General features: G+C 43.3%; 1 protein-coding gene across 2 annotated transcripts; it reads right to left on the bottom strand.

The window, feature by feature from the left end:
• Positions 1 to 257: 257 nt before the first annotated feature.
• On the bottom strand, positions 258 to 14,783 carry LOC106561296 (transmembrane protein 17B). 2 transcript variants are annotated; one of them, XM_014125090.2, is made up of 6 exons: positions 14,583 to 14,783; positions 14,256 to 14,359; positions 14,042 to 14,155; positions 12,548 to 12,691; positions 11,870 to 12,003; positions 258 to 1,415 (listed from the first exon to the last, which is right to left on the bottom strand). In XM_014125090.2, the coding sequence occupies exons 1-5, from the start codon at positions 14,695 to 14,697 to the stop codon at positions 11,902 to 11,904; spliced, it is 579 nt and encodes a 192-aa protein (XP_013980565.1). In that variant the 5' UTR covers positions 14,698 to 14,783; the 3' UTR covers positions 258 to 1,415; positions 11,870 to 11,901. The 2 variants fall into 2 exon arrangements, with proteins under 2 accessions (XP_013980565.1, XP_013980564.1); XM_014125089.1 differs by lacking the exon at positions 258 to 1,415 and having other exon boundaries at positions 11,105 to 12,003.
• Between the last annotated feature and the right edge of the window lie 12,686 nt (positions 14,784 to 27,469).

Below are 27,469 nucleotides of genomic sequence, written 5' to 3' on the forward strand. Positions count from 1 at the left end.
CAGTGAATAAGTGAAATAATCTGTCTGTAAACAATTGTTGGAAAAATGACTTGTTTCATGCACAAAGTAGATGCCCTAACCAACTTGCCAAAACTATAGTTTGTTAACAAGAAATTTGTGGAGTGGTTGGAAAATGAGTTTTAATGACTCCAACCTAAGTGTATGTAAACTTCCGACTTCTTCAAGTGTGTGTGTGTTTTTTTTTGTTTTTTTTACGGATAGCCAGGGACACACTCAGACATAATTTACAAATTAAGCATTTGTGTTTAGTGAGTCCGCCATATCAAAGGCAGTAGGGATGACTAGGGTCGTTCTCTTGATAAGTTTCGGATCTGGTCCAAGTCTGCTGGGTCCATCATTGTCAGTTGTACTGTCAAGGCTCAAGAGAAGACCCAGATGCAAAGTAACAAAAGTTTATTACAAAAACAGGGGGGCAGGCAAACGACAGGTCAAGAGTAGGCAGAGGTCAGTAATCCAGAGCAGAGTCCGAAAGGTATAGAACGGCAGTCAGGGTCAGGGCAGGCAGAGGTCAGTAATCCAGGGTGGTGTGACAAAGTACAGAACAGCAGTAAATCATTACTTTTAATACTGTTAACAATATTGTCAATGCCATATTATTATTTGTGCTATTAAGTTTTCACAATTGTAGGTCTACTAACATTTCCTAATAAAATGCTACTAATTCGACCATTTGTATTATTTTTACTATCTTCATTGCGGGACTTTTTATTTTGAGTTAATGCTGAGCGATAAGTGCTTTTTGAGTTTGGTTTCGGTTTGATATTATTTAGATAAAATATTTAAGTTGTTGTGAATATTACATTTGTTTTATTTGATTACTTTTCTTTCATTCAAGTCATCATCTCATCTCTATAGATCTGCTGCCTATGCTGTCTGGCAAAATCACAATTTTTGTAGTTCTTCAAAGTAAATAAGGCATACTTTTATGACTGCTGAATACCAACTATTAAATCACTTCAATCATGTATTTTCAGGTAGAGATACCTTGCTAAGCAACTGCTCTCTTCCACTGAGGTATAATAAGAATGGCTCTTCTCTTCATCACGGGTTCTTCTGTCTCTTATGTAGCAGGTATAAAAGAAACAGACCGGACAAGTAGGCGCAATGGATTATTGTAGTTAATAACCATGTTTTCTTCTCTATACAACTCCATACTACTGTCAAGGCTCAGGAGAAGACCCAGATGCAGACAGTTTCGAAGTAACAAAAGTTTAGTACAAAAACGGGGGGAGGCAAACGACAGATCAAGGGCAGGCAGAGGTCATCAATTCAGAGCAGAGTCCGAAAGGTACAGAACGGCAGGCAGGGTCAGGGCAGATAGGGGTCAATAATCCAGTGTGGTGGGACAAGGTACAGGACGGCAGTCAGGGTCAGGGCAGGCAGAATGGTCAAAACTAGGAAACAGGAACACGGGAAACACGTTGGTAGGGTTGACGAAACAAAACGAACTGGCAACAGACAGAGAACACAGGTATAAATACACTGGGGAAGATGTGCGACACCTGGAGGGGGGTGGAGACAAGCACAAAGACAGGTGAAACAGATCAGGGTGTGACCCTGTCTTTAAAAGATAATTCGTATAAATCCAAATAACTTCACAGATCTTCAATGTAAAGGGTTTAAACACTGTTTCCCATGCTTGTTCAATGAACCATAAACAATTAGTTAACATGCACCTGTGGAATGGTCGTTAAGACACTAACAGCTTACAGACGGTAGGCAATTAAGGTCACAGTTATGAAAACTTAGGACACTAAAGAGGCCTTTCTACTGATGCTGAAAAACACCAAAAGAAAGATGCCCACGGTCCCTGCTCATCTGCGTGAATGTGCCTTAGGCATGCTGCAAGGAGGCATGAGAACTGCAGATGTGGCCAGGGCAATAAATGGCAATGTCCGTACTGTGAGACAGGGAGACCGGACGGACAGCTGATTGTGTACGCAGTGGCAGACCACGTAACACCTGCACAGGATCGGTACATCCGAAAATCACACCTGCGGGACAGGTACAGGATGGCAACAACAACTGCCTGAGTTACACCAGGAACGCACAATCCCTTCGTCAGTGCTCAGACTGTCCACGAGAGGCTGGACTGAGGGCTTGTAGGCCTGTTGTAAGGCAGGTCCTCACCAGACATCACCGGCAACAACGTCGCCTATGGGCACAAACCCACCGTCGCTGGACCAGACAGGACTGGCAAAATGTGCTCTTCACTGACGAGTCGCGGTTTTGTCTCACCAGAGGTGATGGTCGGATTCGCGTTTATCGTCGAAGGAATGAGCGTTACACCGTGGCCTGTACTCTGGAGCGGGATCAATTTGGAGGTGGAGGGTCCGTCAGTCTGGGGCGGTGTGTCACAGCATCATCGGACTGAGCTTGTTATTGCAGGCAATCAACGCTGTGCGTTACAGGGAAGACATCCTTCTCCCTCATGTGGTGGCTCATCCTGACATGACCCTCCAGCATGACAATGCCACCAGCCATACTGCTCGTTCTGTGCATGATTTCCTGCAAGACAGGAATGTCAGTGTTCTGCCATGGCCAGCGAAGAGCCCGGATCTCAATCCCATTGAGCACGTCTGGGACCTGTTGGATCAGAGGGTGAGGGCTAGGGCCATTCCCCCCCAGAAATGTCCGGGAACTTGCAGGTGCCTTGGTGGAAGAGTGGGGTAACATCTCACAGCAAGAACTGGCAAATCTGGTGCAGTCCATGAGAAGGAGATGCACTGCAGTACTTAATGCAGCTGGTGGCCACACCAGATAGTGACTAACTTTTGATTTTGACCCCCTCTTTGTTCAGGGACACGTCTGTGGAACTTGTTCAGTTTGTCTCAGTTGTTGAATCTTATGTTCATACAAATATTTACACGTTAAGTTTGCTGTTAATAAACGCAGTTGACAGTGAGAGGATGTTTCTTTTTTTGCCGAGTTTACATAGTACAGTTTGGGCTTGAGTTGATTTATCTCTAGAGAAACTACACAATGCACACATTGAGCTCAGAAAAAAAAAATCGAACTAAATGGAATTCAAATAATTAAAATGATGTTGCTCAATGAGCTGTGTAAAAACAGAAATTACGGTTGATCGCTCAGCACTATTTTGGAAGTGAAATCGCTGAGGTCAATGCCTTATTCTTGCTAGGTATTGCTTATTCTTGCTGGCGGAACAGAGGTGTAATGTGTCATGGGTAAATTGTGACTGATTTACAAATAATAAGTAGTAGTTGTTTATGATGCAAGGTTCTTTGTAGATCAGTCTCGGCACGTGGAGTCAGTTGTCTTTGGTGAAGTGTCTGAAAGTGGGCGTTGAAAAATAAGTGGGAGGACACATAAGTGGGTGTATGGAAACAGACTTTTGCGTGGCTGCTTCCTTGTAGCATTTTAGCTAAGCTGGTTAGGCAGGATAGGATAACAATTGGCAGGGTATAAGAATTAACATGGCAGCTTAGGAGAATTAACGTGGCAGGTTAGGCTAATTAACATGGGAGGTTAGGAGAACTAACCTAGCAGGTTAGGAGAATGAGGTTAAGGTTAGATTTAGCTAAAACTACAAGTCATAATTTAGCAGGTTCATACATTTTTTACATAGTTATTACACATTGATTACACCATCACTCCTATTTCATATGTCACAGCGATTCACTGATATATGCTATGATGCTGGTAAAGTTTTGTCTCACGCACCTACCGTTGCTGCACGAGGCAGAAACACTTCCACAAGCTTGGGGACAGTGTTGGTCCAAAAGTTAACTAGCTAATTTTCACGACTCCCGCCGAAGTCTGCTCCTCTTCTTGTTCGGGCGGTGCTCGGCGGTCGACGTCACCGGTCTTCTAACCGTCGCTGCTCCACTTTTCATTTTCCATTTGTTTTGTCTTGTTTTCACGCACACCTGGTTTACATCCCCTCATCACTCTACGTGTATATTATCCTCTGTTCCCCCCCATGTCTGTGTGTGTAATTGTTTGTTACGTTTATTGTGTGACGCGGCAGGCTGTTTTTTTCCGGGTATTGTTTTGAACCCGTGGTATTTTATTGTTGTACATTATTTGTGTGACTAGTGCGCTATTCGCTTTTGCCTTTGGCTGGAGTGTTGTGACGCTGTTGCGTCCGACTGATTTGCTTTTGCCAATTAAAGTGTGCCTGTTCACTCATCTCTGCTCTCCTGCACCTGACTCCAGTTGACCAGTTGCGCACCCAGTCTGACACTAATGAATGCAAACAATGTTCTTCCCCAAAACATAGCCACCCGACATCCGTTGATTCAGTAGCTAACTACAGTATCTAGCTAGGCGTCGTCATCTAAAATACCCCTAATTTATAAAACAGTTTTCATATATGGTTGATTTTCGGACCCGGTCCGGGTCAAGCCACACACATAGCCAAATGAAGATAACTAGCTGCTTATGACGTTAGCTTGGGGCAACAGGGCTGAATTTCTATTTCAATAGGAGAACAACAAGTCGCTGCATAGCTAATTCTTAGTCACATGGATTCCTAAGTCATTGCTTAGAATATTGAAAATGATTGCAGTTTTGTTTTCAGGATGGTTGCATTTACTTTTTTTCAGCTTTGACTGTGCGAACACATAAAACAACGAGATGAATTATACAAATCTTTGGTGCTACTGACCGTAGTGGTTGTGCTTGGCTTGCACATGCAAATTCAGCTCACACAACATTTTATAATATGTTATTTGACGCGTCAAATAGTGTTATTTGACGTTTATCTTTTTTGACAAGCAAAGACCTAAACGGTATTCCATATTCAGCAATGGTGGAAAAAGTACCCAATTGTCATACAGTACTTGAGTAAAAGTAAAGATACATTAATAGAAATGACTCAAGTAATAGTGAAAGTGAAATTCACCCAGTAAAATACTAGTTGAGTAAAGTCCAAAAGTATTTGGTTATAATTTCAAATTACTTATATTTAAGCAAACCAGACGGCACAAGTAATAATTGTCAAAAATATAAATAGTAAAGTACATATACCCAAATAAACTACTTTAGTACTTAATCAAATACTTTAACTTGTTTATTTAGTAAATTAACACAAAATAATTCCGAAGCGTTGTACTGTACAGGGGTTCCCGAGTCAATGTACGGGGGTACAGGTTACTTTAAAGTAGTTAAGTACTGTAAGTACTTTACACCAGCCCCCCCCCTTCTGACTGGAGTGATGCTTACAATTCCATTTCCCTTTTTATTTTACCACTACAATCTGTTCTTAGGACGAAACTGAAAAAGAACAACTTGTGTAGAAATTAAACATGCACACCTCGATGGTGTCAAGTGGGTTTACATTAGCGTAATGAGGAAGTAGGGAAAACATGTACACTGACTATTTCTGGTCTCGTGATTGATGCCCAGACTTACATAATTACAAAGAGGAGATTTTCCTGATTTAAAATGGTGTCGGGCTTAGTATCACTTGTCTCTAAGGTTGTTTTGACTGTACTAATTTATGTGGGAGGTATGAGGACAGCAGCTCTGATCTTAATGAACTCACAGATGTTGTTTCAGACTATGTAAACTTCTGTGTTGTCAGTTGTGCCTAAAAAAAACATGTAAAATATTCCCAAACAAGAAGCCTTGGGTATCAACAAATCTAAAATAACTACTTAATAAGTAGATGGCAGTTTATGCTGAGGGTAATAGACAGGCTTTAAGAGATGTACAACGTGAGATCAGTTTATGCTGAGGGTAATAGACAGGCTTTAAGAGATGTACAACGTGAGATCAAAAGACAGATACTGGTGGACAAGGAGGTATACAAGCAAAGGGTGGAGAGAACCCTCTCCTCAGGAAACTCAAGGGTGGCCTGGCAAGGGATTAAATCCATAGCTAGTGCCCCCCCACATAGGCAGAGGAAAAACCAATGCTGACCTTGGGAGACATGAGGGCCAAAACATGGCTAATTAACTGAATGTTTTCTTTTCAAGATTTGAATCTGTCGACTTTGTGTCAGAGGTAAAACGAACAGAAGCATCATTACAAATCTTTTTTTGTTGTTGTAATTTTGACCCCTTTTTCATGATATTCAGTTGGTAGTTACATTCTTGTCCCATCACTGCAACTCCCGTACGTACTCGGGAGAGGCGAAGGTCGAGAGCCATGCGTCCTCCGAAACACGACCCTGCCAAGCCACACTGCTTTTTGACACTGCTTGCTTAACCCAGAAGCCAGCCACACCAATGTGTCGGATAAAACATTGTACAACTGGCGACCAGAAGTCAGTGTGCATCTGCCCGGCCCGCAACAAGGAGTCCACTGGAGCCCGGCTCGCAACAAGGAGACCTCATGGCTCTCCCGGTCACAGCAGGCTGCAACACAGCCTGGGATTGAACCCGGGTCTGTAGTGACGCCTTAGACCGCTGCGCCACTCAGGTGGCCCATCATTACAAATGTTAGAGAGGGTTGTTGTTAAACAGGCTGATGTTTTGAAGTTGTTCAGGGCATGTAACGCACACAAAAGCCCAGGCCCAGACAAAATAATTTATAGCTCTGTGCTGAACAATTGGCTGGTGTTTTTAGACATTTTCCAATCTTCCCTCAACCAGCAACACGTTGTATTGTGGAATAACTCAATAATTATACCCATTCCTAAAGCATCTAATCCCTCTGTGCTGAATGACTACCGCCTTGACATCCTTGGTAATAAAATGCTTTGAGAAAATTGTGAAAAGTCATATTCTCAGTGCCACCCAGAAGCTCTTCGACCTGTTTCAGCCCAGCAGAGGAGTTGATGCTATTCTTACTCTCCTCAACATGGTCTATAGACATCTAGAGGGTGCCAAATCAGGGTTCTGTTTGTTGACTTTTCTGCCTTCAATACAATCCAGCCTTACATTCTGTCAGAGACTCATAAGGGACTTCTCCTTTGATAGGGGGCTGGTTTTGTGGCTGTTGGACTTCCTGAGTCAGAGGTCACAGTGGGTCAAAGTAGGTCCCCACGTGTCAAACATACGCACCACCAACACAGGCTCTCCACAGGGATGTGTTTTGTCCCCACTCCTGTAGCTACACTAATAGTTGTAATATTTCCCATCCTGATAGACACCTCGTTAAGTTTGCTGATGAAACTGTCTTGATCAGCCTGTTGCATAATGACGAGGAACACCATGGCCCAGTCCTAAATGACTTTGTAGAGTGTAGTGGCGATTCTCACTTGGTCTTCAATACCAACTAGACCAAAGAGATGTGCATTGACTTCAGGAAGCGTACTACACCTACCTCTGCAACATCTATCTGAGGTCAGAACAGAGATTGTAGAGGAATACAAATATCTGGGTGTCCTCTTGGACAATAAGCTTCAGTGGAGTAAATGTACAGACCTGATCTACAAAAAGAGTCAAAAGAGACTACTTTCTCAAAAAGCTGGGCTCTTTAAATGTAGACTGTACGATACTGACTCTGTTTGAGAGTATTTTAACTTTTTGTATAGTTTGTTGGTTTGGCAATGCCACTGTCAGCCAGAGAAATATGCTGAGAAGGATTATCACCACAGCAAGCAAGGTACTTGGAGTCAAACAGACAGGCCTGGATGAGATCTTTAAGGTCAAGGCCCTCCTCAATTCTCACAAAAATATTTTAGACCCAGGCCACCCCCTGTACCCGGACTGAATTACTCCCCTCTAGGTGCAGGTACAGGGCACCCCTCAGCAGGAAAAACGGTACTAGACAATAATTTGTGCCAGGTGTGATATCCCTCCTACATAGCTCAGGCTAATGTTCCTATCGACCCAGTAAGGCCAGCGGGCTAGTCTCTTTTTATTGCAATGTAACTTATGAATGTTGTATTGTCAATTTGTTTTCTACTGTATTTATATGCCATTTTAAACATGTACATGATGCAACAAAATTTCCCCATGGGGACAATAAAGTCAGTAAAGTGATGGCCTGGCAGGCAGGTAGCACACGTGAAAACAAACTGCTCAGCAAAGCAAAGGCTCTTATGAGAACTATCAGATTTATGTATATAAAAAAGTTAATTTCCAGTGTCTGTGTATATGTTAAAGGACAATCAGTAGTTGCTACATCCATTTTATACATGAATGATATTTACCCATTGATTCTAGAAGAATAAATGCCTCATGAGCTTAGTTCAACTGTCATTCCCTATCTGAACCCAAAATACAAGTTTGTTTTACTCCAATGTTTGTAAGTAAAGTGAATGTAAACAAACACTGTACAGCCTCAAAACATGGTTCCAAATATAATTTTTATACCATGGATGGTCAGTCCTTGCATCCATAACTCTGTCTATCCATTCTAGTGGTTACATTTCTCCAGCCCCATTCCAGCTTTACCAAAACAGTGGCGGGAGACCACTTTGTGGACAGTCGTGAAGGGGGCACGACAAAACCTATTCCCCCCCTCAGGAGACTGAAATGATTTGGCATGGGTCCTCAGATCCTCAAAAGGTTCTACAGCTGCTCCATCGAGAGCATCCTGACTGGTTGCATCACTGCCTGGTATGGCAACTGCTCGGCCTCCGACCGCAAGGGACTACAAAGGGTAGTGCGTACGGCCCAGTACATCACTGGGGTCAAACTTCCTGCCATCCAGGACCTCTATACCAGGCGGTGTCAGAGGAAAACCCTAAAAATTGTCAGACTCCAGCCACCTTAGTCATAGACTGTTCTCTCTGCTACTGCATGGCAAGCGGTACTGGAGCACCAAGTCTAGGTCCAAGAGGCTTCTAAACAGCTTCTACCCCCAAGCCATAAGACTCCTCAACAACTAATAAAATGGCTACCCAGACTATTTGCATTGCCCCCCTCTTTCACACCGCTGCTGCTCTCTGTTAGTATCTATGCATAGTCACTTTAATAACTCTACCTACATGTACATATTACCTCAATTTCCTTGACTAACCGGTGCCCCCGCACATTGACTCTGTGCCTGTACCCGCTGTAAATAGTCTTGCTATTATTATTTTATTGCTGCTCTTTGACTATTTGTTACTTTTATTTCTTATTCTTATTCATATTTTTTAAACTGCATTGTTGATAGGGGCTTGTAAGTAAGCATTTCACCTGTTGTATTCGGCGCATGTGACAAATAACATTTGATTTGACTTTGGTATTGTTTCAACTGCTGATTGCCGCTTTAAGGTGTTACTTTGGCAGATAATGTTACCCAGCTTAAGAAATTGTGTTTTTTTAAATAATTAACTAAATGTATGGTGTTTTTTGTTTATGAGTATATGGACCATCAATTGTATTGTTATGCTGTAAATAGCAATTTTATGGTTGTAAGTGATACAATTAATTAACAAATATTTGATATTTTGCCCTTCTGAATAATTACTACTTCAGTAAGGATTACTATACACTTATTCAGTGACCTTGGCTATGCAGTGCATTTGGAAAGTATTCAGACCCCTTCCCTTTTTCCAAATTTTGTTACCTTATTCTAAAATTGAGTAAATAAACATTTTTCTTCATCAATCTACACACAATACCCCATAATGACAAAGCAAAAACAGTTTTTTATTTGTTTTTTTGCAAATGTATTCAAAATAAAAAACAGAAATACTTTATTTACATAAGTGTTCAGACCATTTACTATGAGACTCGAAATTGAGCTCAGATGCATCGTGTTTCCATTGATCATCCTTGAGATGTTAATACAACTTGATTGGAGTCCGCCTGTAGTAAATTCAATTAATTGGACATGATTTGGAAAGGCACACACCTGTCAAAATAAGGTCCCACAGTGGACAGTGCATGTCAGAGGAAAAACCAAGCCATGAGGCAGAAGGAAATGTACGTAGAGCTCAGAAACAGGATTGTGTCGAGGCACAGATCTGGGGAAGGGTACCAAAACGTTTCTGCAGCATTGAAGGTCCCCAAGAACACAGTGGCCTCCATCATTCTTAAATGGAAGAAGTTTGGCACCACCAATACTCATCATAGAGCTGGCTGCCCGGGCAAACTGAGCAACTAGGGGAGAAGGGCCTAGGTCAGGGATGTGACCAAGAACCCAATGGTCACTCTGACAGAGCTCCAGAGTTCCTTTGTGGAGATGGGAGAACCTTCCAGAAGGACAACCATCTCTGCAGCACTCCACCAATCAGGCCTTTATGGTAGAGTGGCCAGACGGAAGCCACTCCTCAGTAAAAGGCACATGACAGCCCGCTTGGAGTTTGCCAAAAGGCACCTAAAGGACTCTCAGACCATGAGAAACAAGATTCTCTGGTCTGATGAAACCAAGATTGAACTCTTTGGCCTGAATGCGAAGCGTCAGGCCTGGAGGAAACCAGGCACCGCACATCACATGGCCAATACCATCCCTATGGTGAAGCATGGTGGGGCAGCATCATGCTGTGGGGATGTTTTTCAGCGGCAGGGACTGGGAGACTAGTCAGGATTGAGGGAAAGATGAACAGAGCAAAGTACAGAGAGATCCTTGATGAAAACCTGCTCCATAACCCCTTGGGTTATACCAGTTTTGCATTGTTCTTTGTATTAGCAGCTAGTACCTCTAAAAACTACATTCAGAGCTCATTTTGGAATGTGCCTACTCTGAATGGTAACATTCTTCTCGGGTTGAACCAGCAGACCTTGAAGAGGAGGATGAAGAGGAAATGGGAGTTTTACCACAGATGTCCTCGACCCCCAAAGTGAGAGTCTACATAAGGCTCCAGAAACTCAGCCTGGCCAAGAACTTCAGATTCCACTCCAATGGGAGAGGGGCCGAAGCAGATCTGGAGGAGAGGATGGTCGCCAGACTATCAGGGTCTGCCCCTCCTCGCAATAAAGGACCTTTTGAGCTGGGAACCAGGCAGGGAAACACATTGGCAAATGTGACAGACTGCTGATATAAACCCTTCAAGATGGATGGAGACTAGAGGGAGTTTCTGCAACTATTTTGACCATGGGACAATGAAGTCCTTTTCACACTGCCTTGTTCTTAGCCCCAGGCTAGCTTTTCCCCAGGCTTGACTGGCCCTGAGATAGCTTAGCCTGTGTTTCAGCATTTGTTAGCCCTGGGCTAAGGATTCACACTTGTATTCCAAAGCCCTGGTTAATGGACAAACACGCAAACAACGTTATAAGCAATTAACACGCGACCAAAGTTACAAGCAATTAAACATCTATTAACAGTACTTCCTTTTGCTTCTACTAGCCTTGCATTTGATTTCCAACAGTGATGGTTAGTATATCTGCCTATCCGACATGGGAAACAATGTTTCACTTTTGAAATTCGATCTTGCCCCTGTACAGAGAATGCTGTGCATAAACGAGACATCAACTTTCTGATCCTGGCAAAAACATGCAACAATATTATTAGCATGGATATATCCAATTAAATGTGAGCTCCTGCAAGTCAAACACTGCTCTTAGCCCTGGTGTAAGGTGCAGTGTGAACGTGCCTTAACATGTACAGCACATTGCCTTTCAGATGGCTATAGAAATTACATTTATTTCTTGTCTTGATTGTGTGCCTTTTTTCTTGAGTCTTCATGTCATTGTAAACCTATTTTAACTTTTTATAATATTATGTATAAATTTCAGTGTCAATTATTTATTTTCCATTCATCGATTGAAGGCATAATCAGATTGAGTCACTATCTATACAGTAAATTATGTTAGAAAACTACATTCTCAAAAATCAGACTTGGTGTTATTGTCACATAAACATTGTGAAACAGATACGTCTAAAAACTTTGTCCACATCTGTACAACAACCCCCAAAAAAGTATCACTCAAGGCACCAACACATTGTGTTAATGTCTGAACATGGTCCACTGAAAACACAGAGCTGAATTCTAACTTGAGATACACTTAAGCAACTCAAATGTCTCATAATCAACATCAATAGGAGATTTACACCCGAGTACCTCTGTCTCTGCATGTCAGCTCAGCAGAGCAGTCAGGCTGCCCGCAGCTCCTGAACCCCATCAAACTGTCTGAGGTGGAAGTGGCTCTCTGTGTGTCTGACCATCCCACGTAGAGCCACAAAGCCAGAGAGGGCCTAAGAGAGAAAGGGACTTTGTTAGAACATACTTTTTTTTACCCCCTTTTCTCCGTGATATCCAATTTGGTAGTTACAGTCTTGTCCCATCGCTGCAACTCCCGTACGGACTCGGGAGAGGCAAAGGTCGAGAACCATGCGTCCTCCGAAACACGATCCTGCCGCACTGCTTCTTGACACACTGCTTGCTTATCCTTGAAGCCAGCTGCACCAAACAGCTGGCGACCGAAGTCAGCGCACATGCGCCCGTCCCGCCACAACAGCGCGATGGGACAAAGACACCCCGGCTGGCCAAACCCTCCCCTAACCCAGACGACGCTTGGCCAATTGTGCGCCGCCTCATGGGTCTCCTGGTCGCGGCCGGCTGCGACACAGCCTGGGATCGAACCCAGGTCTGTAGTGAAGCCTCAAGCACCACAATGCAGTGGGCCACTCGGGAGGCCCCAGACACACAACCTTTTATATATAAATTACCCCAATGTGGTCAAATTGGACACTAATCTAGTTACCATAGTAGGAACAGGCAAGAGGCATGCAACCTCACCTGTGTGAGTATGAACAGGGCCAGAATTAAGTGAACCCCTCTCTCCAGAGGTTGGATCAGAATGGCTTGGTTGAAGAGCTGAAACAGAATCAAAGGAAACTGCAGCAGGAGACTCAGGAGCCAGAAACCAGCCAGCTCAGGGACCTGTCATGAGAGAGAGACCGTAAACAATCACCCAAGACCAGTTCTCTGAGATGTTTTCCAACCATGGGCCAACCCCAGAGGTGGCCTATGACTTAAAGTGCAACTACCCATGAAAAACAACTTCTCATTTAGAAAACAGCCTGTGATATTGATATAGGTCTACTGTCAAAATGAACTACATAATGTAAAGAGGATCATTTTGGCCATAATGTCAGAGTTTTCTGAGACTTGTGGTCGCGACTACATCAAAACGCAAATGAAAGTTGGGTTTGTTTCAAACCTGCCCACATGCTCACAGCTGGCAGCACACAAGTAATCATCAATTTGAAGTGCAGCGACCCAATCATAATGCCTGTGGTAAATTTGGGTTGACTTTGGATATACCTATGCGGTTAGTTAGGGACTATCTGTAAATTACACAATGTACATGGGACAATATGTTAAAATTGCAATAGCTCCTAATTTCAATGACTTAAAAACCTCCAACTATAAATTGTAGAAATTCATATACAAATATTGAAAGCATTTAATGAGAAAACTAAAAGGTGTGGAACATGAACATCGTCTCATTTACATTAGTAATTTATTGACAGTCCCTAACTAGCCCCAGAAAAAGGCAATCAAATCAATCAATCATATGTATTTATATAGCCCTTTTTACATCAGCCGATGTCACAAAGTGCTATACAGAAACCCAGCCTAAACCCCAAACAGCAAGCAATGCAGATGTAGAAGCACGGCTATCCAAACCAATTTTGCCAGGGTTGCACACCAGCTGGATGAAGCTAATTGCCTTAATAATTTGTCTAACACACACACGAGACACCCATATTAAACCGGGTGGGTATAATTTGTGGACCGTCCCAACAGGAATCTGTTCCAAAAACTTTGTAAATAACAAGGTTGCCAACAAACAACGCAAATGAAGTTGTATAGTGGCAGATTAAGATACTGGGTAGGGAGGGGGCAAAGTAATTACGTTTTCACTCAACACGTTTACTCCTAAAAATGTCTGTCCTCACTCTTGTAGCCTATGGACAAACATTAACAATAAGCTACGTGGTGAGTTGATGCCTATTCGGCAGCTAGTTAGCTAGGTGAATTGATCATGCTACTTTGTATGCGTTGTTTGTTGGAATCCTTGTACTTTACAAAGTTTTTCTAACAGATTCCTGTTGGAACGTTCCACAAATTATACCCACTCTATCAAACCATACCCTGAAACCAACTCACTTTTGAATTCAATCAGGGCCACAAAAATTCCCTAATGAACCAAATCTAAAACGAGGCCAAATCAGAAAATACAGTCACCCATTAATAATTAAGGATACGGTTAAAGTGTGTGTGTACCTTCTCTTGCAAATTTCCTGCATAGCCTAGGTAGAGTCTGATAGCCTCTACAAGAGTCATCAGGATGAGGATGGTGATGAGGATGAACTTATAGTAGTCAGGAAGGGCTGGATACTGAAACAATATGAAAAAAAAGGCAAAGGGGTTTATTTAGATATTGGTTACAGTTAGGTACATAGAGTATGAGTGCATCTAAATTCTAGAGGTGAGTTACCTTGAGGTGCAGCATCACCACCTCGCTGATCCACCACAGTGGGAAAAAACACATGTTGAAGAACAGTGACATCTGGAGAGGCAGGCTGGAGACAACCTCACTGTCTGGGAACGTAAAACAATAGGGTTCACGTTCTTTCCGTATCCTACTTGTTAGTAAGCTAGCTAGTATATAACCTATACACGGCCGGGCCAACAGATGTAAATAATATCTGCCTGGTACCTATGGATAATGGGTTGGTAATGGCTTGTTTAGCTAGCTACAGTACTAGCTGAGACAAGCGCTAGCTAGCGTTTCAGTTACCAATCCATGCAAGTTTCCACTCACTGTGCCCCAAAAACGTGACATGATCTTCGGGAGATGGTTGAGTACGACTCTGATCAACAAACACAGTTCTGGAAAAGTGTCCTAAACGTCTTCTGATCGGTTCTGGAAGCTCCATGCGAATTGCAAAAATTCTCCTGTGCTAGCAAGACAGCGGTTTAGAAAGTCATGCCTGCCAGCAACAAAACACGGTTCCCTTGGTCACACAGGAAATCTCGCGTTCTGCCCAAAATCTCGCGACCCAAATGTGCCTCCTTTCATCGTTTCCTTTCCTTCATGACCAGTGGTCATACATTGATATCAGAATGATGACTGATTCAGCAGACCTCCACAATTTCCCAAATCTCTGTAAATCTACTTATCAAGACAGTCCTTTCAAATCAAACATTTTCCCCAACTGTGACGCAGCGGTCTAAGGCACTGTATCTCAGTGCTAGAGGCGTCACTACAGACCCTGGTTCAATTCCAGGCTGTATCATAACCTACCGTGATTGGGAGTCCCATAAGGCAAAGCACAATTTGGCCCAGCATCGTCAGGGTTGGGCCGGGGTAGGCCGTCATTGTAAATAAGAATTTGTTCTTAACTGACTTGCCTAGTTAAATAAAGGTAAAAAAAATTAAACATTTCATTTAGCCTGGTCTCAGATTGTTTTGTGCTTTTGCCTAATCCATTTTTTGTGGGGGGGTTGAGTTCAAAACAACTGGCGGAAAAAAAAGTCAAATCATGAAGTCAGTGATCTTCAGGGTAGAGAGATGGCGGAAGAAAAGAAGATCATCAAGAAGCAGCAGCTGCTTTACAAGTGGGATGCACTGTTGAGCGCTACATCCAAGGGGTTGTGCTGATTGTACGGAGATTGTGACAGACGGTTAAATGGTGTTCCTTGACAAGGCAAGAACAAGATGTATGTCAAGAGAAGTGCAGTGTAAACATAAGGAGACTTATACTTGGAATACGGAGGAGGAATGGAGGGGATCTTTTGTCTGATCCATTTGGGGTTTCAGGGTGAGTGAAAATATACTTGTGTGCTGTGGAATCGGTGAGGGTAACCAGAAGTGGTCTTCTGATAATTGTTTGTGTTTCTGCTGATCAGAGGGAGCATGTGCTCCGTGTTTAACGAATGGGGGCAAGAGATGTGAATTGTCCTGCTCTCAAGAAAAGGGCGCCATTGAAAGAAGTGATTACTGGGTTAGTGGTAAATGTGAAAGCTGACCAACTGTAGGGGAAGATTCTCTGTGTTTGTGATGCTCGTCGTTTGGTGCGACGCAGACAGGGTGGCGTGTGTGGAGAAACAGAAGAGTCATTGTCTGTTCTTTTGAGTTTTGATGTTGAGTCTTTGCCCGACAAAGTTATGTTAGGAAAAATAAGTTATCCTCCACAAGCTTTTGTGCCGAATACATTACGTTGTTACATTAGTCAAGCTTATGGGCATGTGGCAGCAGTGTGTAGGAGAGAGGTTCCTAGGTGTGAGATGTGTGCAGAAGGGCATGAGACAAAGGAATATGTAGCATTGGGGAAAGTAGTGGTCTGTGTTAATTGTAGGGGTGCCTATGGGGCTGGGGATCAGAAATGTCCCGTGCGAGAGATGCAGGTTGAGGTTTCCAGGGTTAGAGTAGTGCAGAAGTTGTCATATGCTGAGGCAGTGAAGAAAGTCGATGAAGATGGGTCAAGGGGGAGGGATACTGAGAGGAGTGGTGTGAGTAGAAGATCTGTACCAGTACAGAGGGATAAACCAACAAGTGTTACATGTTTCAGAAAGATTTCATTTTTGGCCTTTATAGCAATGGTTATCAACTGTACTGCAGGGATGGAACGTAAGTCGCAGAAAAAATAGGTTGTGGTGGCAGCTGCAGAGAGGTATTTGGGTGTGCGAGACATCAGAAGAGTTACAGGGTGTGTTAAGTGGTGGTGTCCCATCCTTTCAGGCTGTTGGCCTAGTGTATGGTTATTTTAAATTTGTTGTATTTTTTTGTGAGTGTGGAGTTAGATGGTAGGGTATTTGTTGTGTTTATTTCTATATTCTTTTAGTATTTTTTTTTCAAGCAAAGTATAAGGGAGTCTAGTAGGTGGCGGTAATGCAACATTTATTGGATGCCAACCGCCTTTAAACCTCATCGAAGAAGAAGAGATGGCGGAAGCAGGAGGGTCGTTTGAAGCTGAAAGCACGTCAAGTACAGTTAGCGAGGAAGATGAGTGGACAACAGTCCAAGAATGGAACAAAAAGGGCAACAATTGTTGTGGAAAATGAGTCTAATGAATCATTGCTTGTTGGACAATGTTTGGATAAGGATGTTTATTATTTTATATTGAAGGATGGTGAAGAAGGCGTTGGGAAAAGTGGATGCAGTCAAAGTAACCAGAAATGGTATGGTGTTGATATCGTGTGTATCTGAAGAGCAAAAGGAGCGCGTGCATTGTGGCTCGCGGAATTGTCGAAGCATGAAGTGAACAGCTTTGATTTTCAGAGCAGAGCACCGGTAAAAGGTGTTTGTAAGTCGCTCTGGATAAGAGCGTCTGCTAAATGACTTAAATGTAAATGTAAATGTGTTATCTCTGGTGTCCCGTTGGACATTGATATGCAATATCTTAGGCAAAAAATTACAGGAGTAGTTCATGCACGTCGCTTGACAAGTATTGAGAATGGGAAAAAATAGAAACGTTTATCTGTATAATTGATGTTTGATGAGTATTTACTACCACATGTAAAGTTTGGATATATAAGATACGCCGTAAGAGCGTTCGTGCAAAACCCGATGCAATGCAAGAAGTGCAAAAACTTTGGCCATGTGTCAAGTGTTTGCAGACGGAAGGACTATGTTATTGATGAGTCTGTGAATGTAAAATGTTGCAACTATGGTGGGGTTCGTCAACGTCAACTCACCAACATTACGACCAGAAATACAACTTTCCAGAAGCGGATCCTCTGTTTGGTCCACCACCCAGGACAATGGATCGGATCCCAGCCGGCGAGCCAAAACAACGGCGCCGCAGAAGAAGGGGCAGACGGAGTGGTCTTCTGGTCAGGCTCCGTATACGGGCACATCGCGCACCGCTCCCGAGCATACTACTCGCCAATGTCCAGTCTCTTGACAACAAGGTAGACGAAATCCGAACAAGGGTAGCATTCCAGAGAGACATCTGAGACTGTAACGTTCTTTGTTTCACAGAAACATGGCTCACTCGAGACACGCTATCTGAGTCGGTACAGCCACCTGGTTTCTTCACGCATCGCGCCGACAGAAACAAGCATCTCTCTGGTAAGAAGAAGGGTGGGGGTGTATGCCCTATGATTAACGAGACGTGGTGTGATCATAACAACATACAGGAACTCAAGTCATTTTGTTCACCTGACTTAGAATTCCTCACTATCAAATGCCGACCGCATTATCTACCAAGAGAATTCTCTTCGATTATAATCACAGCCGTGTATATCCCCCCCCAAGCAGACACATCGACGGCCCTGAAAGAACTTCATTGGACTCTATGTAAACTGGAAACCACATATCCTGAGGCTGCATTTATTGTAGCCGGGGATTTTAACAAGGCTAATATGAAAACAAGGCTCCCCAAATTCTATCAGCATATTGGTTGTGCTTCCAGGGCGGGCAAAACCCTAGACCACTGTTATTCTAACTTCCGCGACTCATATAAGGCCCTCCCCCGCCCTCCCTTTGGAAAAGCTGACCACGACTCCATTTTGTTGCTCCCAGCCTATAGACAGAGCTAAAACAGGAAGCTCCCGCCCTCAGGTCTGTTCAACGCTGGTCCGACCAATCGGATTCCACGCTTCAAGATTGCTTCAATCACGTGGACTGGGATATGTTCCGCATTGCTGCGAACAACAACATTGATGAATACGCTGACTCGGTGTGCGAGTTCATTAAAAGTGCATCGGCGATGTGGTACCAACAGCGTCTATTAAAAACATTCCCCAACCAGAAACCGTGGATTGATGGCAGCATTCGCGCAAAACTGAAAGCGCGAACCATTGCTTTTAATCAGGGCAAAGTGACCGGAAACATGACCGAATATAAACAGTGTAGCTATTCCCTCCGCAAGGCAATCAAACAAGCTAAGCGTCAGTACAGAGACAAAGTGGAGTCACAATTCAACGGCTCAGACACGGCTCAGATGAGGCTTCCTTAATGTTAGGGCTAGGGGGCAGTATTGACACGGCTGGATAAAAAAACATACCCGATTTAATCTAGTTACCACTCCTACCCAGTAACTAGAATATGCATATACTTATTACATATGGATAGAAAACACCCTACATTTTCTAAAACTGTTTGAATGGTGTCTGTGAGTATAACAGAACTCATTTGGCAGGCAAAACCCTGAGACATTTTCTGACAGGAAGTGGATACCTGATGTGTTGTATTACCTTTAAACCTATCCCATTGAAAAACACAGGGGCTGAGGAATATTTTGGCACTTCCTATTGCTTCCACTAGATGTCACCAGCCTTTACAAAGTGTTTTGAGTCTTCTGGAGGGAGATCTGACCGAACAAGAGCCATGGAACGATGATGGCCCATTAGACACCTGGCGCGCGAGTTCATGTTGGGTACCCTCGTTCCAATACGTTATAAAAGAGTATGCATTCGTCCACCTTGAATATTATTCATGTTCTGGTTAAAAAAGGCCCTAATGATTTATGCTATACAACGTTTGACATGTTTGAACGAACGTAAATATACTTTTTCCCCTCGTTCATGACGAGAAGTCCGGCTGGCTTAGATCATGTGCTAACAAGACGGAGATTTTTGGACATAAATGATGAGCTTTTTTGAACAAAACTACATTCGTTATGGACCTGTGATACCTGGAAGTGACATCTGATGAAGAGAATCAAAGGTAATGGATTATTTACATAGTATTTTTGATTTTAGATCTCCCCAACATGACGTCTAGTCTGTATCGCAACGCGTATTTTTCTGGGCGCAGTGCTCAGATTATTGCAAAGTGTGATTTCCCAGTAAGGTTATTTTTAAATCTGGCAAGTTGATTGCGTTCAAGAGATGTAAATCTATAATTCTTTAAATGACAATATAATATTTTACCAATGTTTTCTAATTTTAATTATTTAATTTGTGGTGTTGAATTGACTGCCGGTTATTGGAGGGAAACGATTTCCTCAACATCAATGCCATAGTAAAACGCTGTTTTTGGATATAAATATGAACTTGATAGAACTAAAAATGCATGCATTGTCTAACATAATGTCCTAGGAGTGTCATCTGATGGAGATTGTAAAAGGTTAGTGCATCATTTTAGCTGGTTTTATGGTTTTGGTGACCCTGTCTTTGAATTGACAAAACATTACACACAACTCTTGTAAATGTACTGTCCTAAGATACTCTAAATTTATGCTTTCGCCGTAAAACCTTTTTGAAATCGTAAAACGTGGTTAGATTAAGGAGATGTTTATCTTTCAAAGGGTGTAAAATAGTTGTATGTTTGAAAAATTTGAATTTTGACATTTATTTGGATTCAAATTTGCCGCTCTTGAAATGCACCTGCTGTTGATGGAGTGCACCACGGGTGGGACGCTAGCGTCCCACCTAGCCCATAGAGGTTAATATATTCTCTCTGGTTTACATTTCCCCTTTAAATGACAAATAGATGATTTCTAATCCACTAATTCAATCATTTGGCTTTTGGTCAGGGAAGCGATATAATGGAAAGATATAATGGAAGCCGTACTTCTTTGACATGTGGATCTTCTGGCGCCTGGGGAACTTGAACTTGGCTCTGCGGAGAGCCTCGATAATGTGCTCCTTGTTGCTGGCTTTGGTGCGGACAGACATGATCTCCTGACCGATTCTAACACGGGCCACGGTGCCCAGGGTCTACAGTCAATCACGGACTACAAGAGAAAAACCAGCCCCGTCGCGGATCACGATGCCTTGCTCCCAGACAGACTAAATACGTTTTTTGCTCGCTTTGAGGACAATACAGTGCCACTAACACGGCCCACTACCAAAACCTGCGGGCTCTCCTTCACTGCAGCCAACGTGAGTAAAACATTTAAACGTGTTAACCCTCGCAAGGCTGCAGGCCCAGACGGCATCCGCGGCCTCAGAGCATGCGCAGACCAGCTGGCTGGTGTGTTTACAGACATATTCAATCAATCCTTATCCCAGTCTGCTGTCCCCACATGCTTCAAGGGGGCCACCATTGGTCCTGTTCCGAAGAAAGCTAAGGTAACTGAGCTAAATGACTACCGCCCTGTAGCACTCACTTCCGTCATCATGAAGTGCTTTGAGAGACTACTCAAGGACCATATCACCTCCACTCTACCTGACACCCTAGACCCACTCCAATTTGCTTACCGACCCAATAGGTCCACAGACGACGCAATCACCATCACACTGCACACTGCCCTAACCCATCTGGACAAGAGGAATACCTATGTAAGAATGCTGTTCATCGATTACAGCTCAGCATGTAACACCATAGTACCCTCCAAACTCGTCATTAAGCTCAAGACCCTGGGTCTCGACCACACCCTGTGCAACTGGGTCCTGGACTTCCTGACGGGCCGCCCCCAGGTGGTGAGGGTAGGTGACAACATCTCCACCCTGCTGATCCTCAACACTGGGTCCCCACAAGGGTGCGTTCTCAGCCATCTTCTGTACTCCCTGTTCACCCACGACTACGTGGCCATGCACGCATCCAACTCAATCATCAAGTCTGCAGACGACACTACAGTGGTAGGCTTGATTACCAACAACGACGAGACGGCCTACAGGGAGGAGGTGAGGGCCCTCGGAGTTTGGTGTCAGGAAAATAACCCCGCACTCAATGTCAACGAAACAAAAGAGATGATCGTGGACTTCAGGGGGCTGCTCCCTCTGCTGTTTCCTATCTACATTGACGGGACAGTAGTGGAGAGGGTGGAGAGTTTTAAGTTCCTCGGCGTACACATCACGGACAAACTGAAATGGTCCACCCACACAGACAGCGTGGTGAAGAAGGCGCAGCAGCGCCTGGTACGGCAGCTGCTCCGCCCATAACCGGAAGGCTCTCCAGAGGGTAGTGAGGTCTGCACAACGCATCACCGGGTGCAAACTACCTGCCCTCCAGGACACCTACACCACCCGATGTGACAGGAAGGCCAAAAAGATCATCAAGGACAGCAACCACCCGAGCCACTGCCTGTTCACCCCGCTAACATCCAGAAGGCGAGGTCAGTACAGGTGCATCAGAAGCTGTTTTTCAGTCTCTCGGTTCCAGCTTTATCTCAAGGTCATCAGACTGTTAAACAGCCATCACTAACATTGAGTGGCTGCTGCCAACATACTGACTTAACTCTAGCCACTTTAATAATGGGAAAATGTATGTAATAATTTTATCACTTGCCACTTTATATTATTTATATTAGATAATGTTTACATAACCTACATTCTTTATCTCATTTGTATATACTGTACGCCATACCATCTACTGCATCTTGCCATCCTGATGTAATTAGATGTATCACTAGCCACTTTAAACAATGCCACTTTATATAATGTTTTCATAACCTACATTACTCAACTCATATGTATATACTGTACTCTATACCATCTACTGCATCTTGCCATCCTGATGTAATGTATCACTAGCCACCTTAAACAATGCTGCTTTATATGTTTTCATACCCTACAATACTCATCTCATATGTATATACTGTACTCCATACCATCTAACATCTTGCCTATGCCGTTAGGCCATCAATCATTTACATATTTTTATGTACATATTCGTATTCATTCCTTTACACTTGTGTGTACAAGGTAGTTGTTGTGGAATTGGTAGATTACTTGTTAGATATTACTGCATGGTCGGAACTAGAAGCACAAGCATTTCGCTACACTTGCATTAACACCTGCTAACCATGTGTATGTGACAAATACATTTGATTTGATTTTGAACATTCTACAAGGAAAGAGCCACTTAATCAATCATATAATCATTAACCAGATTACCCCGGATACCAGACTTAACTAGAATGTTGTCATTGATGAGAATGAATCCAAAAAATCTATTGACATTCAGAATGGAATTTGTTTAGATATCCAGTCTGTATTGTAGTTGCATAACCAGAGAAAAATCTTCAAAGACACAATGGTTGTTTATTCAGAGTGGTACATACATTCACACGGTCTTGATTTATAGGATCCTTCCCACTATATCAGGGGTACTCAACTCTTACCGTACGAGGTCTGGCGCCTGCTGGTTTTCCTTTCTACCTTATAATTAATTGCACCCACCTGGTGTGAGAAACAATGAGAAAATGCAGTGGAACTGGCTTCAAGGTCAAGAGTTGAGTTTGAGGGCACTATATGATTGATACAGTGCATTTGGAAACTATTCAGACCCCTTGACTTTTTCCACATTTTGTTACGTTAAAAGCCTTATTCTAAAATTGATTAAATACATTGTTCCCTCATCAATCTACACACAATACCCCATAATGACAAGCAAAAACAGGTTTTTAGACATTTTTGCAAATGTATTAATAGTAAAAAACAGAAATACCTTATTTACCTAAGTATTCAGACCCTTTGCTATGAGACTCTAAATTGAGCTTAGGTGTATCCTATTTCCATTGACCATCCTTGAGATGTTTCTACAACTTGATTGGAGTCCACCTATGGTAAATTCAGTTGATTGGACATTATTTGGAAAGGCACACACCTGTCTATAAAGGTCCATCAGTTGACAAAAACCAAGCAATGACCACCATCATTCTTAAATGGAAGAAGTTTGGAAACACCAAGACACTTCCTAGAGTTGGCAGCCCGGCCAAAGGGAGAAGGGCCTTGGTCAGGGAGGTGACCAAGAACCCAAACTCTAGAGTTCCTCTGTGGAGATGGGAGAACCTTCCGGAAGGACAACCATCTCTGCAGCACCCCACTCATAAGGCCTTTATGGTAGAGTGGCCAGATGCAAGTCCCTCCTCAGTAAAAGGCACATGACAGCCCGCTTGGAGTTTGTCAAAAGTCAGCTAAACAAGATTCTCTGGTCTGATGAAACCAATATTGAACTCTTTGGCCTGAATGCCAAGTGTCACATCTGGAGGAAACCTGGCACCATCCCTACTGTGAAGCGTGGTGGTGGCAGCATCATGCTGTGGGGATGTTTTTCAGAGACAGGGACTAGGAGACTAGTCAGGATCGAGGCAAAGATGATCAGAGCAAAGTACAGAGAGATCCTTGATGAAAACCTGCTTCAGAGCGCTCAGGACCTCAGATTGGGGCGAAGGTTCACCTTCCAACAGGACAACGAGCCTAAGCACACAGCTAAGACAATGCAGGAGGGGCTTCAGGACAAGTCTCTGAATGTCCTTGAGTGGCCCAGCCAGAGCCCGGACTTGAACCCGATCGAACATCTCTGGAGAGACCTGAAAATAGCTGTGCAGCAACGCTCCCCATCCAACCTGACAGAGCTTGAGAGGATCTGCAGAGAAGAATGGGAGAAAGACCCCAAATATAGGTGTGCCAAGATTGTAGCGTCATACCCAAGAAGACTCGAGGCTGTAATCGCTGCCAAAGGTTCTTCAACAAAGTACTGAGTAAAGGGTCTGAATACGTATGTAAATGTGATATTTCTGGGGGGTTTTAAAACTTGTTTTTGCTTTGTCATTATGGGATATTGTGTGTATATTGATGAGGGGAAAAAAACATTTATTACATTTTAGAATAAGGCTGTAATGTAACAACATGTGGATAAAGTCAAGGGGTCTGAATACTTTCTGAATGCACTGTATGCCAATTAAATTAAATGGAAAAACTGCACTTGTCCTTCATGAAAATTACAGTTTACAAAAAATTCTACAGCTGTAATGTCATCAATCAAATCAAACTTTATTTACATGGCACATTTCTTACAACAAATGCATTTCAAGGTGTTCAAAGTCATGCTTTGAAAGGCATGTGGCACTTAACATCCTTCCTCTTGGCAGGTGACCAGGGGATTCTCTCTACCACATGCAAATGCTTTCGTGAAGCTCATAAGTGTAGCCATGCAGCCTATTTTGGCAGTTCACAATATCGACCGTACGGATGTGGAATGCATGTGGAGGAAGCCAGCCATGCCCAACCAGGTGCAGTCAGTGGAGGACATGTACCCGGCTGAAGACTACAACCCTCTGTTCCTGGTGCCCACAGAGGAAGATTTTCAGTGGGAACCGTCTCCGGGGCAGGTTCATTGGAATGGCATAGCATGTCTCCTTGAATCTGAGCCAGAACAGTCACTACCCTCCCTGTCATCCTGTCTGTACCAGACATTAAAAACAAAGGCACCTGGGGCACGCAGGCATCCTGGATGGCATGCCGCTGTCGGAGGAGCACCAGGAGGCTATACGACAAGAAACAGTTGGACAGCGCACCAACCCCAACTGGCACACCATGAGGAGAGGGAGGTTGACGGCCAGCAATTATGGAGCAGTGGTTAGTGCCAAATGCTTTACTCCGTCGCTGCTAAAAAGGGTCCTCAGATGACAGTTGTTGGATTGAGTGTTGTCTGTAAAGTGGGGCACAGATAACGAAGAGGAGGGCATCAAGGAATTCAAAATGGCTACAGGGATGGATGTGCTTTGGGTCAAAGGGTCTGGGATCCCTAGTGCCTCAGTTGGTAGAGCTTGGTGTTTGCAGCGCCAGGGTTGTGGGTTCGATTCCCACGGGGGACCAGTACGGAGAAAAAAATGTATGAAATGTATGCATTCACTACTGTAAGTCGCTCTGGATAAGAGCGTCTGCTAAATGACTAAAATGTAAAAATGTCACCGGATGGTCTGGTGGGCACCACAGCAGTGGTGGAGGTCAAGTGTCCCTATGGTGCAAGGGACCTTACCATTGAAGAGGCAGTGAGGTCGAAGGAGTTCTATATCAAGGAGGGAGGGTCTTACCGCATCCGTGAAGACCATCCATACTGGCACCAAGTCCAAGGTTAGCTCCACATCACTGGAAGGGACACCTGCTTCTTCATTGTGTTGACCACCAAGGACTCCATCACCATCCACATCCAGCGTGACAGCCTCTGACAGACTCATATTGCTCCTATTGTCAGTACCTGTTTTCAGGGAAGCCAATGATCCAAAAATATTCCACATAGTTCATACAGACACACTAGGCTCCCAGAATATACATACAAGTTTTGCTCAAAGTAGCCAACTAAAGTAATGTAGTTAACTTTATCATGGGCACAGTGGGAATGTATATCTGTGATGTTAGATACCTCAGATGTGAGTGCCTTTTGAATTTTGAATATCTGTGATGTTCAAATTACTTTCAAGGCCCTGTGTTTTACTTGCTGAAGGCCCCAGTCATCCCTGCCTTTACCTGACATTGCTGGAAAACAAGAGAACAATGAATAAAGATCATACACAAACAATAGGCTCCTAGAATAGGTTATATTACATTTAAGTTTTGCTCAAGTAGCCAACTAAAGTAGTTATTGTCTGAGGGATGATCTGAGGGTGGTATGAGGGATGCACTCCTGTTGGACTGGAAAACAAAGAGACATTTGGCCAGTGGTAGGTCTGTTTCAATGCTGTATCACCATCTTTATCTGGACAGAACGCATTGTTTATCTAAACACAAACACACCTTGGACAATGTGACAAGTGGTCCCTCAACACCCAATCTTAAGTCATGAGAACCATACACAAACATAACAAACATACTGCGCAGATATATCTAGAAATGTATTGTTGTATCACATTTGATGAGTTACTGACCTCTTTGTCCACCCAAGACAAACATGGACAATTCCTAGCCCAACCGTCTGGCAGATGGCCATATTATTTACTTTACATAATTTGTCATCTGCGTCCAATGATGCGTATACACATCATTGTCTGTCTTTTGTCAAATTTACGTCAAAAGTAAAAAACATATATTTTTGTTTGAATTTTAGCTAACCCTAACCCTTTTCTGAACCTTAACCTAATTATCCTAACCTGCCACATTAATTATCCTAACCTGCTGCGTAAGTTGTCCTAAACCTAATACAAAAAGTAAATTCTTACAAAAGCTGGATCCCTTGACCATGCTGGTTGAAGATCAATCAATCAATCAACTATCTTTATAAAGCCCCTTTAACATCAGCAGTTGTCACAAAGTGCTTATACAGAAACCGAGCCTAAAACCTCAAAGAGCAAGCAATGCAGATTGTGACTAGGAACAACTCCCTAGAAAAGCAAGAACCTAGGAAGAAACCTAAAGAGGAATCAGGCTCTGAGGGGTGGTCCTCTTCTGGCGGTGCCGGGTGGAGATTATAAGAGTACATGAGACACAGGGGCATAAACGTCAGGTCCGGGAGAACATAGCACGACAGGTCAGGGTTCCATAGTCGCAGGCAGAACAGCAGAAACTTGATCAGCAACACAACAAGGTGGTAGGTAGCAAGTCCGTTGAACAGGTCAGGGTTCCATAGCCGCAGGCTAGGGACACTTTGTTCCACCCACAACAGACTACTGTAAGCTGATTGGCTGAACATTAGGAAGTAGCATTAGTCACTCTAACATGATGGTGGAAAATTGTGTTTTATTAAGACAGCATGCATATTTTCCCATTTTTTTGTGGTGGCTCACCATTAAAGTTAGTTAAGGAGAAAACAGACACCCTTGCAGCCTGAATGGAGGACGTTTTAATTATGAGCCGGTCACCGTGGGACAGAAGTGTATAGCCAGCTACATATATTTAAGTTGAAAGCAGAGTTAGATTGAGGACTCATAATGGATATAACCTGTTTTAGCATGGACATTGCCATTGAGGGCATCCACCATTTAAAAGTAGTTAACTGGGTGGGGATTCCTATGAGTTGGGAGCAATCAGCCAATGAAGAAGAACAAATGTGACCACTTTAAAATTGCGCTGCCCATGATGTCACAGACGCTATAA

Source organism: Salmo salar, chromosome ssa10 (genome assembly GCF_905237065.1).
Source record: "Salmo salar chromosome ssa10, Ssal_v3.1, whole genome shotgun sequence".
Taxonomy (NCBI): domain Eukaryota; kingdom Metazoa; phylum Chordata; class Actinopteri; order Salmoniformes; family Salmonidae; genus Salmo; species Salmo salar.

Excerpts from the sequence above, each read along its gene's own strand:
- LOC106561296 (XM_014125090.2), bottom strand. The coding sequence starts at position 14,697 with ATGGAGCTTCCAGAACCGATCAGAAGACGTTTAGGACACTTTTCCAGA. Across the intron at positions 14,156-14,255 it reads TGGTGATGCTGCACCTCAAG|TATCCAGCCCTTCCTGACTA; the intron begins GTAACTCACCTC and ends ATATTGTTTCAG. Across the intron at positions 12,692-14,041 it reads CAGGAAATTTGCAAGAGAAG|GTCCCTGAGCTGGCTGGTTT; the intron begins GTACACACACAC and ends CTCTCATGACAG.